Here is a 12298-nt window from a genome sequence, read left to right as displayed (position 1 = left end):
GCCATACTTTACCATACAGAAACAGTCATTCATTTATTTTTGATTCTTTTCCATAGTCAGATGGGAGAGGCTTGACTTTAGCTACACTGGGGAAATGTAATTTTGATCTTAGCCCACTTGAAGAAAAAACTACAGCCCTAGTAAAGCAAAATCTGATTTCATATCGAACCAATCAAAGTGAAGCATTACAAATCCTAAAGAAACACTGCAAGTCTCTGAATTTTTAAAAACTTCCTTCCTTTTCATAATGTCAAATATAAATATTTTGAAGGAAAATATCAGCATTGCTTTCTATTTCTTCCATTTTGAGACAAACCCAAATGCTGACAGTTTAGAATTTTCCTTATGTCAGGGATTTATTCATCTTGAGACCAAAATATTTATGAAAAATATATATCCCACAAAAGAGAGTGTATAGCAGATTGCATTCTTTTCCTTTGAGGAAAGTGGAAACAGAACATGGATCAGTGTGGCACTGTCTGGAGGTGCTGTCTCTTGAAAGAGTCCTATGTCTTTAATTGTGATCCCAAAATAACTCTTCTTGTGAGATGAAATAGATTTGCTTTGCTCTCAGGCTCACATTCTACTTTGGATAATTACATGGATTAACCATTGCAATGTGAAGTTCAAGCATCTTTTGTTTTGCTTCTTTACACTGATAATGATGCCCTTAATTTCTTCCAGAGTTGGGTTGCACTTCAGTTTTAGATGATACCTAATAAGTTATCAGAAGATTCAACTTTTTTTTTTTTTTTTCACTCTGCAGAAGGTTATTTTATCTACCAAGAAGCAAGTAATCTGATCCCCTTTGACACTAATAGGCTGGAGAGCCCAGATACTGTAGTTTCTGGACAGATATGCATAGACTTCTGGTACTACATGTTTGGATCAGAAGAGATGAATGAGCTGAGAGTGCTTATCCAAGATGGCACAAGGGAGTCTGTTCTGTGGTATCGTAAGGGAAACCAGAGTTCCTTGTGGACCTATGGTGCCATCACTCACACTTTTTCAACACAGAGAAAGATAAAGGTAATATATTTGCAGAATATATTTGTTTGTACAGTGTCAGCACTTCTCTCCTTGCAGGCTGCAAAATATTGTGCATGTAAGCTAGAAAATATAACCAAGATTTCCTTGGCTATATTTTTTGCTTGGTTTATATTTTGTAAATAGAATGGTCTCATGATTTCTGTCAATGAGAAGAAATAAACAACCTCCTAGTTGTTAGTTAAGGGATAAAATTCAGTTTAGTTTTCTGTCTTTTTCCTTCCTTTCCTCCTTAATTTTATCATGAAGTCAAGGACTTAATTAAATGCAGGTGAGTTTCAAGGTTTGAACTTTGGGATGGTGCCTGCATTGGACTCCTCTGTAGACTCCAGACCACTAATTCTCATAAATCATTTATAAGTCAGAGAAATAGAGGATGATGTTTTTTGCAGTCCTCACCTTATTATAGAATATATGTTCCTTTAGCTGAGGGGAGCTAAGAAAACTGTTATAACCTCATCTTGTTGATTTCTATTTTTAGCAATAAAACAGAGAGATTAGTTTGAAAACATGCTTAGAGAAATGGTCTTGTGTTTGCCTAAACATCGCTGATGCAGGAATCACTTTGTGTCCTGCCTAGGTGATTTTTGAGGCTGTCCGAGGACTGACAGAGTATGGGGATACAGCACTGGACAATGTGAGAGTAAGGGATGGACCCTGTGGTAAGTCTGTGTTTGCACCTGAGTCAATGCTACTTCCTCGTCTCTGTTTAAGCTGTTGACCATTACTCTATTCCATATATAGTGTAGCAACACCTCAGAACTTCGAACCACAAAAGAGAAATGGCAAAAACTTTTCACTTCACTTCATTTAAATGTTATGTGTTTTGCTGTAATTTCTTCCTAAATCTTTCCTCATCACCTCAAACATCCAAGACAAGCTATCCCTTTCTCTGTAAATGTGACCTTTTTCACCAGGTCCAGCAAAATTTAGCTTCACTTCTAAGTCTGAAGTGCATCTCTAAACCTAGACAAGGCTACGCACATTGACCTTGGATTCCAGATTAAATGGTCTAATTGGCATTTGACAGCAAATATCAGTTCATGCAAGCTCATTAAATACACGGTACAACCATATGTCACAAAATGAAATAACAACAAGTCAATAACACTGAGTGGCACTGCCAGCTTTGACTACAAATCAGCAATTTGAGCTTGATCTCTGACCCTGTAACAGATCAGCCAAGACTGGCACAAGCTGTGCACGGCTGGAATCCATTTTTACTGACAAGCATGCAATACCTACAAAATGTGAATTGAAAGAAATTTGCTGAAAAACTTACAGAAAGTTTCATTAGGTCTTAATAGGTGTTGTTCTCTGTGAAATACTACTCATATAATGACATGACACGTTTCAAATTTACACTACCTGCGACAAAGATTTCCTTTCAGGTCCTCATCCTCTGATCATATGATTTTACTTTAAATTCTGTGAAAAAGACTTGGGGCCTTATTTTGTTTGAGGGCTAGGGAGAGCCAGTTCTTCATTTTCCCAGTTGCATTAGCACATGATTCAGCCACAGGATGGTGCACAAAGGTAACTCTGAGAGACAAGAGCTTCTGTGCTCATCTCACTCTCATACCTGCCAACACTCACTGACAGCAGGACCTTCATGTGTCTTAACATACACCAGAGGGAGTCACATACCCAATTGTAACTGCACTTCCAGCTCCCGAAAAGAGCCCTAGCTCAGTCACTGTGATCAAAGTAACAATCAGATGAGCTTTCCTAGGAGCTAAAAAGACCCCTACATCCCCGATTTTAAACACAGGCAGTTCTACTTGCTTCACTGAAGAACTTCTAACTTTATGCTGGTGAAGAGTAAGTGAAAATTCCTGTATATTGGTGAGTAAATAGTGTTCACCCTGTAATGTTAAAGCTCATTGTATTGCTTTGTCTTTTCCTCTAACAGAAGCTGTCCCTACACCTGTACCACCAACACCTACACCAACAGAACCTACACCACCTCCAGTGACAGGTAATTTTAGCCAATCACATATACTACGCAACGGGTTGTAGGACACTTACGTTTTTTACTAGCAGTACTACTTCTTCACTTCAGTTAATTTCTATGGGTGTTTGTCTATGACATTGCTTTATGGCATACAAATCAGCCTTTTCTGTTTCAATTCTTCCACATATAATCTACAAAATGAGAGTGATTGTGTGGTGGGAAAACACAATGAGGTGGGCTTTTGGGATGTGTCTGTATGTTAATAAGAACTTTTTCCTGTCTCCAGAAGCTATTTGCAGTATACATGGGGATCCTCACTACAACACCTTTGACAAGCAGCGTCATGACTTCATGGGCACCTGCACCTATACCCTCTCCAAGCTGTGTGAGAGCAACAGCTCCCTGCCTTACTTCAACGTGGAAGCCGCCAATGAGCACAGGGGAGGCAACACCCACGTGTCCTATGTCCAGTATGTGGATATCGATGTCTATGGCTACAGGATCAACCTCGGTCAAAAAAGAGCTGTTAAGGTAAGGTTGGAGCCTGCTGTCTATCATTTGTAACTCATAGCATCAATGAAGAAACTGTTGTACAGTGACTACAAATTTCCAGCTTCTGTGGAGTAATATTTAGAGGGCAGTCAAATACTTAGAAGCAGGAGTAATGTGTAGTTCTTAAACATGGGAATTTCAAAACTGAAAGCATAGGCTAAAATTCTGTGCTCTGTTGTTGAAAGGTGGGCTTAGAGCTGACACTCCAGATGGGGTTGGTAGGCTAGACTACCTTTCTAACCTGCTCCCCATGCTCAAGTCAGGCATGTAACAGGGAGAAAAGAGGTTCTGAATTAGCTGAGTTCATCCTGGTAGTCATTTCCCAATCCTGTGTAGTGGCCTGTAACACTGAACACTTCTCATTGATTTCTACTTATTCCACCTCACTGTTAACTTCATTTAACACCTGGCCTTTGCCATAAAGCAGGGCCAGGTGGGAGTCCTGGAGTGACAATCTGATGACTCTCCTTACACTGATTGTACACTTGGCAAGTTATTGCATCCTAGGACTCCTTTATGGATCCTTTCCATAAAGGGTCAAGACGGTAGAAATGGTTGAGCCAAACCCACAGGAAATGAACAGGTCACCTTGCTTCATTACCACCCTTCCTATAAGAAAATACTACAGTGATTTAAAACAGGCAAAGGTTTAAAGGTACACTGAAACCTTTCCCATCTGGTCTTAGAGACACAGAGAACTCATATGTCCTCATTTGTCCAACAGCCTCTCTCTTATACCTTTCCCCTCCATTTACGGATTTTATTATAAAAAAGAATAGGTCTGTCGGCAGTTGATGTAGACAGACCATGCTAAGTCTTGAGCTTTTGCCAGCTGTGTCTGGCTCACCAAGACCACACTTGTAAGCTATGTTGTAGACACATTGTTACGGCCTCAAGCCCTAGATTGTGTGGCCATATACACTATTCTTGGTAAGTAATACTAGCCCCGAGTGAGTTCTTACTTCTCACTGTGTCAATACAGGAATCTAAGAGGGTCACCTTTAAAAATATTTCTTTTCAAGTGCTTACAAGTCCTTCTCTGTGCCTGCAGGTCAATGGAGTCAGCCAGGTGGTCCCTGTGACCTTGGTCCCGGGTGTCAGTATTTCCTTCAGTGGACAGTATGTTGTGGTTACTACTGACTTTGGCCTGAAAGTCAAGTTTGATGGAAATCACAGAGCAGAAATCACTCTTCCCAGTACCTATATGTCTAAAGTCTGTGGAATATGTGGAAATTACAACAGGCACAAAGCAGATGACTTTCTTAACCCAGATGGAGAGATGGAACCAAACTCAACCAGCCTTGGCAACAGTTGGCAGGTTTACAATGACTCCAGGTAGGACTCCAGCCAGGATGTCAGGTCTTACCTGTTGACTATGCAATGACCAGTGTTTTATGCAACTGTTGCATGGGGGTCAAAAATGTCAGACACACGTGGGATAAAATCTATTCTTGTCAGTGTACTTACTTTATCCATCTGGGTAAAGTTTCACAGAAAATTTAACTGTGCTTAAAAAGAGAAAATTTGTTAGAATCCTAGAATTGTTTAGGCTGGAAAAGACCCTTAATGTCATCGAGTTCAACAGCTAACCCAGCACTGTCATATCCACCGACAAGCCATGTCCCCAAATGCCACATTTAGGCATCTTTTCAATACCTCCAGGGATGGTGACCCCACCACTTCCCTGGGCAGCCTGTTCCAATGCCCAAAAATCTTTTTGGAGAAGAAATTTTTCTTAATATCTAATCTAAACCTCCCCTGGTGCAACTTGAGGCCATTTCCTCTTACCCTGTCACCTGGAAAAAACACTGTCCTCCATCTCACTACAACCTCCTTTCAGGGAGCTGCAGAGAGCAAGGAGATGTCCCCTGAGCCTTCCCCTCCTCAGGCTTAACAACCTCAATTTCCTCAGCCACTCCTCATAAGGCTTGTGCTCCAGACCCTTCACCAGCTCCGTTGCCCTTATGTGGATACAGCCCAGCACCTCAATGTCTTTCTGGTAGTGAGAGGCCCAAAACTGAACATAGGAATCAAGGTGTGGCCTGAAGAGTGCCAAGGACAGGGGAGCAATCCCTTCCTTCTTCCCCCTTCAAATCTTACTGCACATATGCTTTGTGCCCAAAGAGAGTCCAGCTGGGGTGAGGAGGTTGTTTTTGTTCCCTCACATCATAATGTTTTCTCAAGAAAAGCTCAGGCTTCTGCTGGGCTCAGGCAGCCAGTACCATCCCTGTGGCCTCACCATGGGGAGGGCTTTGTCCCTGTTGCTCAGGACTGGATCCTGCCAGGTGCTGGGCACTGCACACACAGCACCCATATCTTCACATCACATACTCCTCTGGGCCTGAGTTTTAGGGTTACTTACACATTGGGGTTTTCAGGAACAGCAGCCAATTAAATCAGAAAAAAATATGGTTTTGTTCATGTCTCCATAAGTGGTCTCTTTAGGCACCTTAATGCAAGCCAGGGCACACAGCTGCAAGCAAACAACGTTCCCATACAAGAAATACTGCCTTTCTCATTTGCTTTGCCTTGCTGATAGGAGAGAAAGGTCTTGGGGGCTGCTTTTGTCCCCTACTGCTGTTTGAACAAACAGAAAGAAAGAGTATGTTAATTACAGAAACAGGCTAGACAGAGAGAATGATCTGTGAGTTTTAGCATTGACTTGGCTAAATTCCTCTTTTACATTTAAATTTAAATATTAGTATTTGAATAAAACACTGAAGGTGCCCACTAAGAATTCAGTTATTGTTTTAGTATATGAGTGCTAATACTTGAAGATATTGTTTCAACTCTTCTAAGATACTTGACTTGTTCATAATTATTTCCCAATATGTTATTAAATAATGATAGGAGTTGAACTTTGCTTTCACTTTCTAATTCCCCTTCCATGTAAACAGCCTGACTTATCGGAAAGCCAAAAATAAATACCTGGGTTTTGTCCAGGCCTCTCAAATACTATCAGGTTGAGATAATTTTAAAATCTGAATCTTTATCCCAAGAGTTTGAACCAGAGGGATTAGAAATATGTCATGTTTAGTCTGGGAAGAGACCTGTGATTTTGGTAGATGTGATTTCAAAAGCATCTCAGGTGCTAGTGAATCCCAAGTTGATCTGTTAAGTTTTCCACATCTTTTTTCTTTTTTTCCACATTAGGTGCTCACCAGATGATGGCCATACTCCAAACTGCACTGATGATGAAAAACACATGATTCAAAGCAATGCCTACTGTGGTCTGATCACAGATCCAAATGGTCCATTCCAGAACTGCCACTCATTAGTTGATCCACAGAGTTATTTTGAAGATTGCCAGTATGATCTCTGTGAACTTCATTTGAACAATGAAGCCCTCTGTGAAAGCCTACAGGCTTATGCAGACGTGTGCCAAGCTGCAGGAGTCCAGCTGGCACCATGGAGAAATGCAACCTTCTGCCGTACGTATCAAAGATTGCTAAAAATTGCCACTTGTCAGGAGGGTATAATGAGGACTTCCTGAAGGCAGAGCATTACAACACTGTTTTGAATTCATCTAACACTGAGAATCTTGACTGATCAGGCCAAAGATTTCAGGGTTATATGTAGTTCCTCAGTTTGATTTCTTTGGGAAGATGCTAGTGAACGTAGTTCAGCTGCTTTGAATGAAAGGAAAAAATACCACCTAATCCATCTTAAAATAGAAGGGAGACCTTGCCGTTGAATTTCTCTCTGCAAAGAGAGCAGGATGAAGGAGGAACACATCTGACAAGCTGAGCAGCAGATCTGGGAAAAAGGGAGGAGAGTGTTGTTATCACTATCAGTGGCACAGACTCCCACATGTATAAGAGAGTAGGGAGTGCTGACCATTCTTCCCTATTGGATGTGGAGGAAAGCATCAGAGTGTCCTGTATAAGCGTAGTCGTTCATGGTTTCAGATGGGAGAGGAGGCAACATGGATAGGCAGCCTGGAATTAAAGGCCAGGACAGAAGTCAAAAGTCTGTGCAATGGAGATTGTAACAATGCTACTGAGGGTGGAGAAGGCAGGGAGAATAGGGACGAGATGGAAGAGACAGAAATGCACAGAGGCACAAGACAAAAGGTGTTAAGTATTGAAGTAATAGATAGATGTCTGTGCTAGGGAGTAAATAGGAATAATGACTCTTCTTTTTTTAGTATTAGTAAAGAGTAAATAAAGAACATTTCTCAAGAATTCAGGCATATAAGAAAAACATCCATATTATTTTTGGAACAAAATTTAAATACAGTCTGAAATACCTGAACAGATCTATTCCCACCAGAAACAAATAAAAGAAACAGGAAATAGTATTTCAGTGACCCATGTGCCTTCTGTGTTGAAAGAGATGGGGAGACTAAAAAGCTTGTCTGAAAACACTGGAATTACTGAAGCCTAATTTCTTTTCTGACTTTTGTTTCACATTTGACTTCAGTCTCTGTCTGGAGTGATTTCTTGGCTGGGGATGCTACTAAGGCTTTCCCTCCTAGAGGTTCCATGGTTTCTAAGCAGGAGTGAGCTGTCTCTGCATCTCTTCTTTCTGCTGAAAGAGTTTGCAGGATCTCTTCTCCTTGCCTTGTGCCGATTTCATTTAATGAACCCGTATATATTTTTATCTTCTGCCAACCTCACCAACTTATTTCCTGTAGATCACCTGGTTCAAATTAAGTGAGAGGATGGGCAAAGAAATGTACAATGTCATTGTATTATCTCTGTCTCCTTAGAAAAGCAAGCTAAAGACAGAGTGAGAAAATATGTCATTAAAAATTGTTCCACTTCACATAAACATCTAGAAGCTGAAAAAACAGTGCTTAGGAAGCTTCAGTTCTCAGACCTTCTCGTCAGAATATTGCAGTGTTTAAAGCATCTAATTACAAAGGAGAATGTCATGCATGTCGCAAAATATAAAAATAGAATAGAGCACTTCTACATCCTGATTATTGAACAAACCTTAAAGACCTCAGCGAAGTGAGAAAATAAGAGTTAAGACATTACAACATGACTGGAATTAAATATCAGAACTATAAACTAAAAATAGCACATCTAGGAAAAATAGCTAACATGACACTGATATCCTATGTCCAATGCAAGAATTCAAGAAATCATCTTCATGTCCTAGGAAATGCTCTCTCTGAGTAAAAGTATAGATAGCCAAATCTCAAAAGACATTCAGGTGTGGTAAGACAACAAAGACATGCCTGAGAATGCTGCTAATCCCAAGATTCACAAACATTTCAAAAGAAATCAGAATATGATATTAAACAAACCCAAATACTGAGTAATTAAAAAATATTAATATATATATTTATCTTTTGTTACACAGCATTGGCCTGTCCATCCAACAGTCACTATGAGCCCTGTGCTGCAGCCTGCCCTGCCACCTGTGTGGACCCAATGGCTCCCTACAACTGCAGCCTGCCGTGCGTGGAGGGCTGTGTGTGTGACAGTGGGTACCTGCTCTACAATGACCGCTGTGTGCCCAGCCAGCAGTGTGGGTGCTGGCACAATGGGCAGCACTACCCCGTGGGCTCTGAGTTCTGGACGGACGACACCTGCTCCTCCAAGTGCACGTGTCCTGCACGGGGAAGCAAAGTCCAGTGCTTCAACGCCTCCTGCCCTGAGGGCCTGTACTGTGGGGTGCAGAACGGGAAACCTGCGTGCCTCGAACACTCCTACGGCATCTGCCACGTCCACGGAGACCCCCACTACAAAACCTTTGACAAGGTGACGCACAACTTCATGGGCAACTGCACCTACACGCTGGCCAAAGTGTGCTCCAACATCACCTCCCTGCCCTACTTCAACGTGGAGGCCAAGAACGAGCACCGTGGCAACACCCGAGTGTCCTACGTGCGCGAAGTGGTGGTTGAGGTGTACGGACAGCGCATTGTCATCCTCAAGCAGCAGAAGAGCCACGTGCTGGTAGGCAGTGGGGCTGGCATGAGCATGATGCGGCTACAAGGCAGGGCTGGCTTCTCCTGGAGGGGCCTGGCACGTACCAGGTGGGAGGGGGCTCCCCTGAAGGCACTGGGTCGCTTTGTTTTCCCCTTCAGGAGAGGCTGGGGGAGGAAGAGGCAAATGGGAATCATGGGCCATGTTGAGCAGAGTGCAGAACACAGCACACAGCTCTGCGAGTCCCAGGGGTGTGGGGGTGTGAGGACATCCCAGGCAGCTGTTTGCCGTGCCAGGGCCGGCAGCTGCTTTCCCTGGGCAGGAGCAGCCAGGAAGGCCGGGGACAGGCTCGGGGCCCACTGGGGTGTGTGTCCCGTAGGTGAACGACGTGCGCCAGACGTTGCCGGTGAGTGCAGCGGGAGGGGCCATCACGGTGAGCAAGAGTGGTCGCTACATCGTCCTGGAGACAGACTTCAACCTCAGAGTGTCCTACGACACTGACCACTCGGTGGAGGTGAAGGTGCCCACCACCTACTTCAACCTGACCTGTGGCATGTGTGGGAACTTCAACAACCGCAGAGACGACGAATACATGATGCCCAACGGGCAGCAAGCCGCAGACTCCAATGCGCTGGGGGAGAGCTGGCAGGTCCCAGACAGTGACCCCTCCTGCGGTGTCCCCGTCCCCTCCCCACCCTGCAGTGCAGAAGAGGAGAAGCTCTACAGGTCCGACCAGTTCTGTGGCATACTGACAACCAGGCCTAGCTCTTTTGAGAGTTGCCACGGCGTGATCAACCCCCAGGACTACTTTGACACCTGCTTGTATGACCTGTGTGCCCTGAATGGTGGCCAGGAGTTCCTGTGTGCTGCTCTGGAGGCCTATGCTGACGCGTGCCAGGCAGCTGGTGTGACTTTGCTTCCCTGGAGGAATGCTACCTTCTGCCGTGAGTTGCCATAGAAAAATGAGCCTTTGAACAGCTCCATTTTTGTGTCAAGAGGCTGATTTTAGCCAATAACTCACATAGCTTTGATAGCATAAATTCTTCACATAATTACAAAAAATATTGAGCGATAAAATTGTTCAAAATTTATGCCACTTTTGTTTTCTGCCAGAGAACAGAGGATAATTTTGTTCATTATCTCAAGAATCTTTGTTAAACCACTTGCAGTACACCCCTGCTAATGTAGAGTCATCTCTGAGTTTTAGATGTTGTTTTGCCTTTAATAGGCTTGCTACATCTCAGGCTACATCTAATGATTTTAGCAATTCTTATACTCGTGGAAATGTACCATCTATGTACAAGATATAGTGTAGAAAGACACAGCTTTTCCTTGGATTTGGAGATGCTTAATAGCCAGGATACAGGGTTAAACAGTCATACTTTTCTCCTGTATATTATTTTCTTTTTTCCTTGCTGATAATAAAAGAGGAATGGAATTCAGGCTTCAAAAAAACCCCGCAATTGCCACTAGCTCAAAACAATCATGTTATTGAATAGTGGTTTCATGTGGGTTTAGTGGTTTCATGTGGGTTGTGATCATTAATTCAGCGCTTTTTGTTATTTCTCAGCTATTGCATGCCCTCCCAATAGTCATTACAATCCATGCACCAGTGCTTGCCCAGCAACCTGCACTGACCCTCTTGCATCGCAGAACTGCAGCAGACCTTGTGTAGAAGGATGTGAATGCAACAGTGGCTTTGTCCTCAGTGGAGGACAGTGTGTGTCCATGAGCAACTGTGGCTGCTTTCAGAATGGCAAATATTATGAGGTTTGTTCTGGCACATAGTTTTTATGGGGGGCTTATTTAACAACTCAACACTACCATTAACTCTTCTAATTTATTTTTGTTTTCTTGTCTCTAACAGAAAGGAGAATCTTTTTGGCAACCAGACTGTGTAGGCCAATGTGTATGTACTGGAAATGGAACTGTAGTTTGCAATTCAGACACATGTGGAGTAAATGAAGTTTGCAAGGTGCAGAATGGACTCCTGGGATGTTATCCATTGAATCCCAGCACCTGCCACATTTTTGGAGATCCACATTATATAACCTTTGATGGAAGACTGTACCATTTCCAAGGAGACTGCAATTATACTGTTGTTGAGAGATGCACAAATTCTTCTGAAAAGTTCTCGGTGACAACCAGAAATGAACATAGAGGAAACCCAAACTGGACAGCCTTGAACTCAGTTGCTGTCACACTGAAAAATCTGCACATTGTTTTGAAGAAAAACAAAGAGACCTATGTAAGTGTTCTACTTTAAGCACAAACAATCCATCACATCTATGCGCTTTACACTTCTGCCCAAAAGAACTGAATCAGGCTTCTCCGAATTCTTTACCTCCAAGACAGCACATGCTAGAAGTCACAGAATTCCTTTCTTTTTCTAAAAAAGGCAAAAATCAGCATAACTTCTTTTTTTCCACTCATATCTTTTCTAAATGAGGTTGTAGAATAAAACAACTTCGTCTGTTCTTCATCTATAACAGAAAGCTTTTACTGAACTAAATCCCAAGGATTTACTTTAAACTAACCATCCCACAATTGCTTTGTGCGTAGTTGTGACAGCAGAAAGCTGAGCTTGTGCCACAATCACTATTCAAGGTCTGAGATAAGTGCACACCTTTAGTCTCTGCTTAATCTCAGGCTTCCATTATCTGCATTGTTCATTAGAATAAAGCTGACTCAGTGAAGAAAGCCATAGTGTTGTCAGTGCAGACGTCCCCTTTGTTCCTGGGAGCTCTGTTGATTTACTTGTTTCAATGGGGTTTGTTTTCTTTAGGTGAATGGAGTTCAGGTTCCTCTTCCTGTGGATTTGAACCGTGAAATCAGAGTATCCAGACAAGGACGCTACATAGTCATT

At 42.6% G+C, this 12298-nt stretch overlaps 1 protein-coding gene across 1 annotated transcript in view; it reads left to right on the top strand.

The window, feature by feature from the left end:
• Positions 1–1312: 1312 nt before the first annotated feature.
• Positions 1313–12298, top strand: part of LOC125330907 (IgGFc-binding protein-like) — a 60311-nt gene continuing 49325 nt past the window's right edge. Inside the window, exons 1-9 of the mRNA XM_048314658.1 lie at positions 1313–1318; positions 1628–1709; positions 2960–3025; positions 3288–3532; positions 4605–4888; positions 6707–6988; positions 8886–9462; positions 9812–10376; positions 11003–11202. Coding sequence (XP_048170615.1) covers positions 1313–1318; positions 1628–1709; positions 2960–3025; positions 3288–3532; positions 4605–4888; positions 6707–6988; positions 8886–9462; positions 9812–10376; positions 11003–11202 — 2307 coding nt within the window. The remainder of the gene's footprint in view (positions 1319–1627; positions 1710–2959; positions 3026–3287; positions 3533–4604; positions 4889–6706; positions 6989–8885; positions 9463–9811; positions 10377–11002; positions 11203–12298) is intronic.

This window comes from Corvus hawaiiensis, chromosome 10 (genome assembly GCF_020740725.1).
Source record: "Corvus hawaiiensis isolate bCorHaw1 chromosome 10, bCorHaw1.pri.cur, whole genome shotgun sequence".
In the NCBI taxonomy this organism is placed as follows: Eukaryota; Metazoa; Chordata; class Aves; order Passeriformes; family Corvidae; genus Corvus; species Corvus hawaiiensis.
The sequence above is the reverse complement of the archived record's forward strand: the minus strand, read 5'-3'. Positions and strand labels throughout refer to the sequence as shown.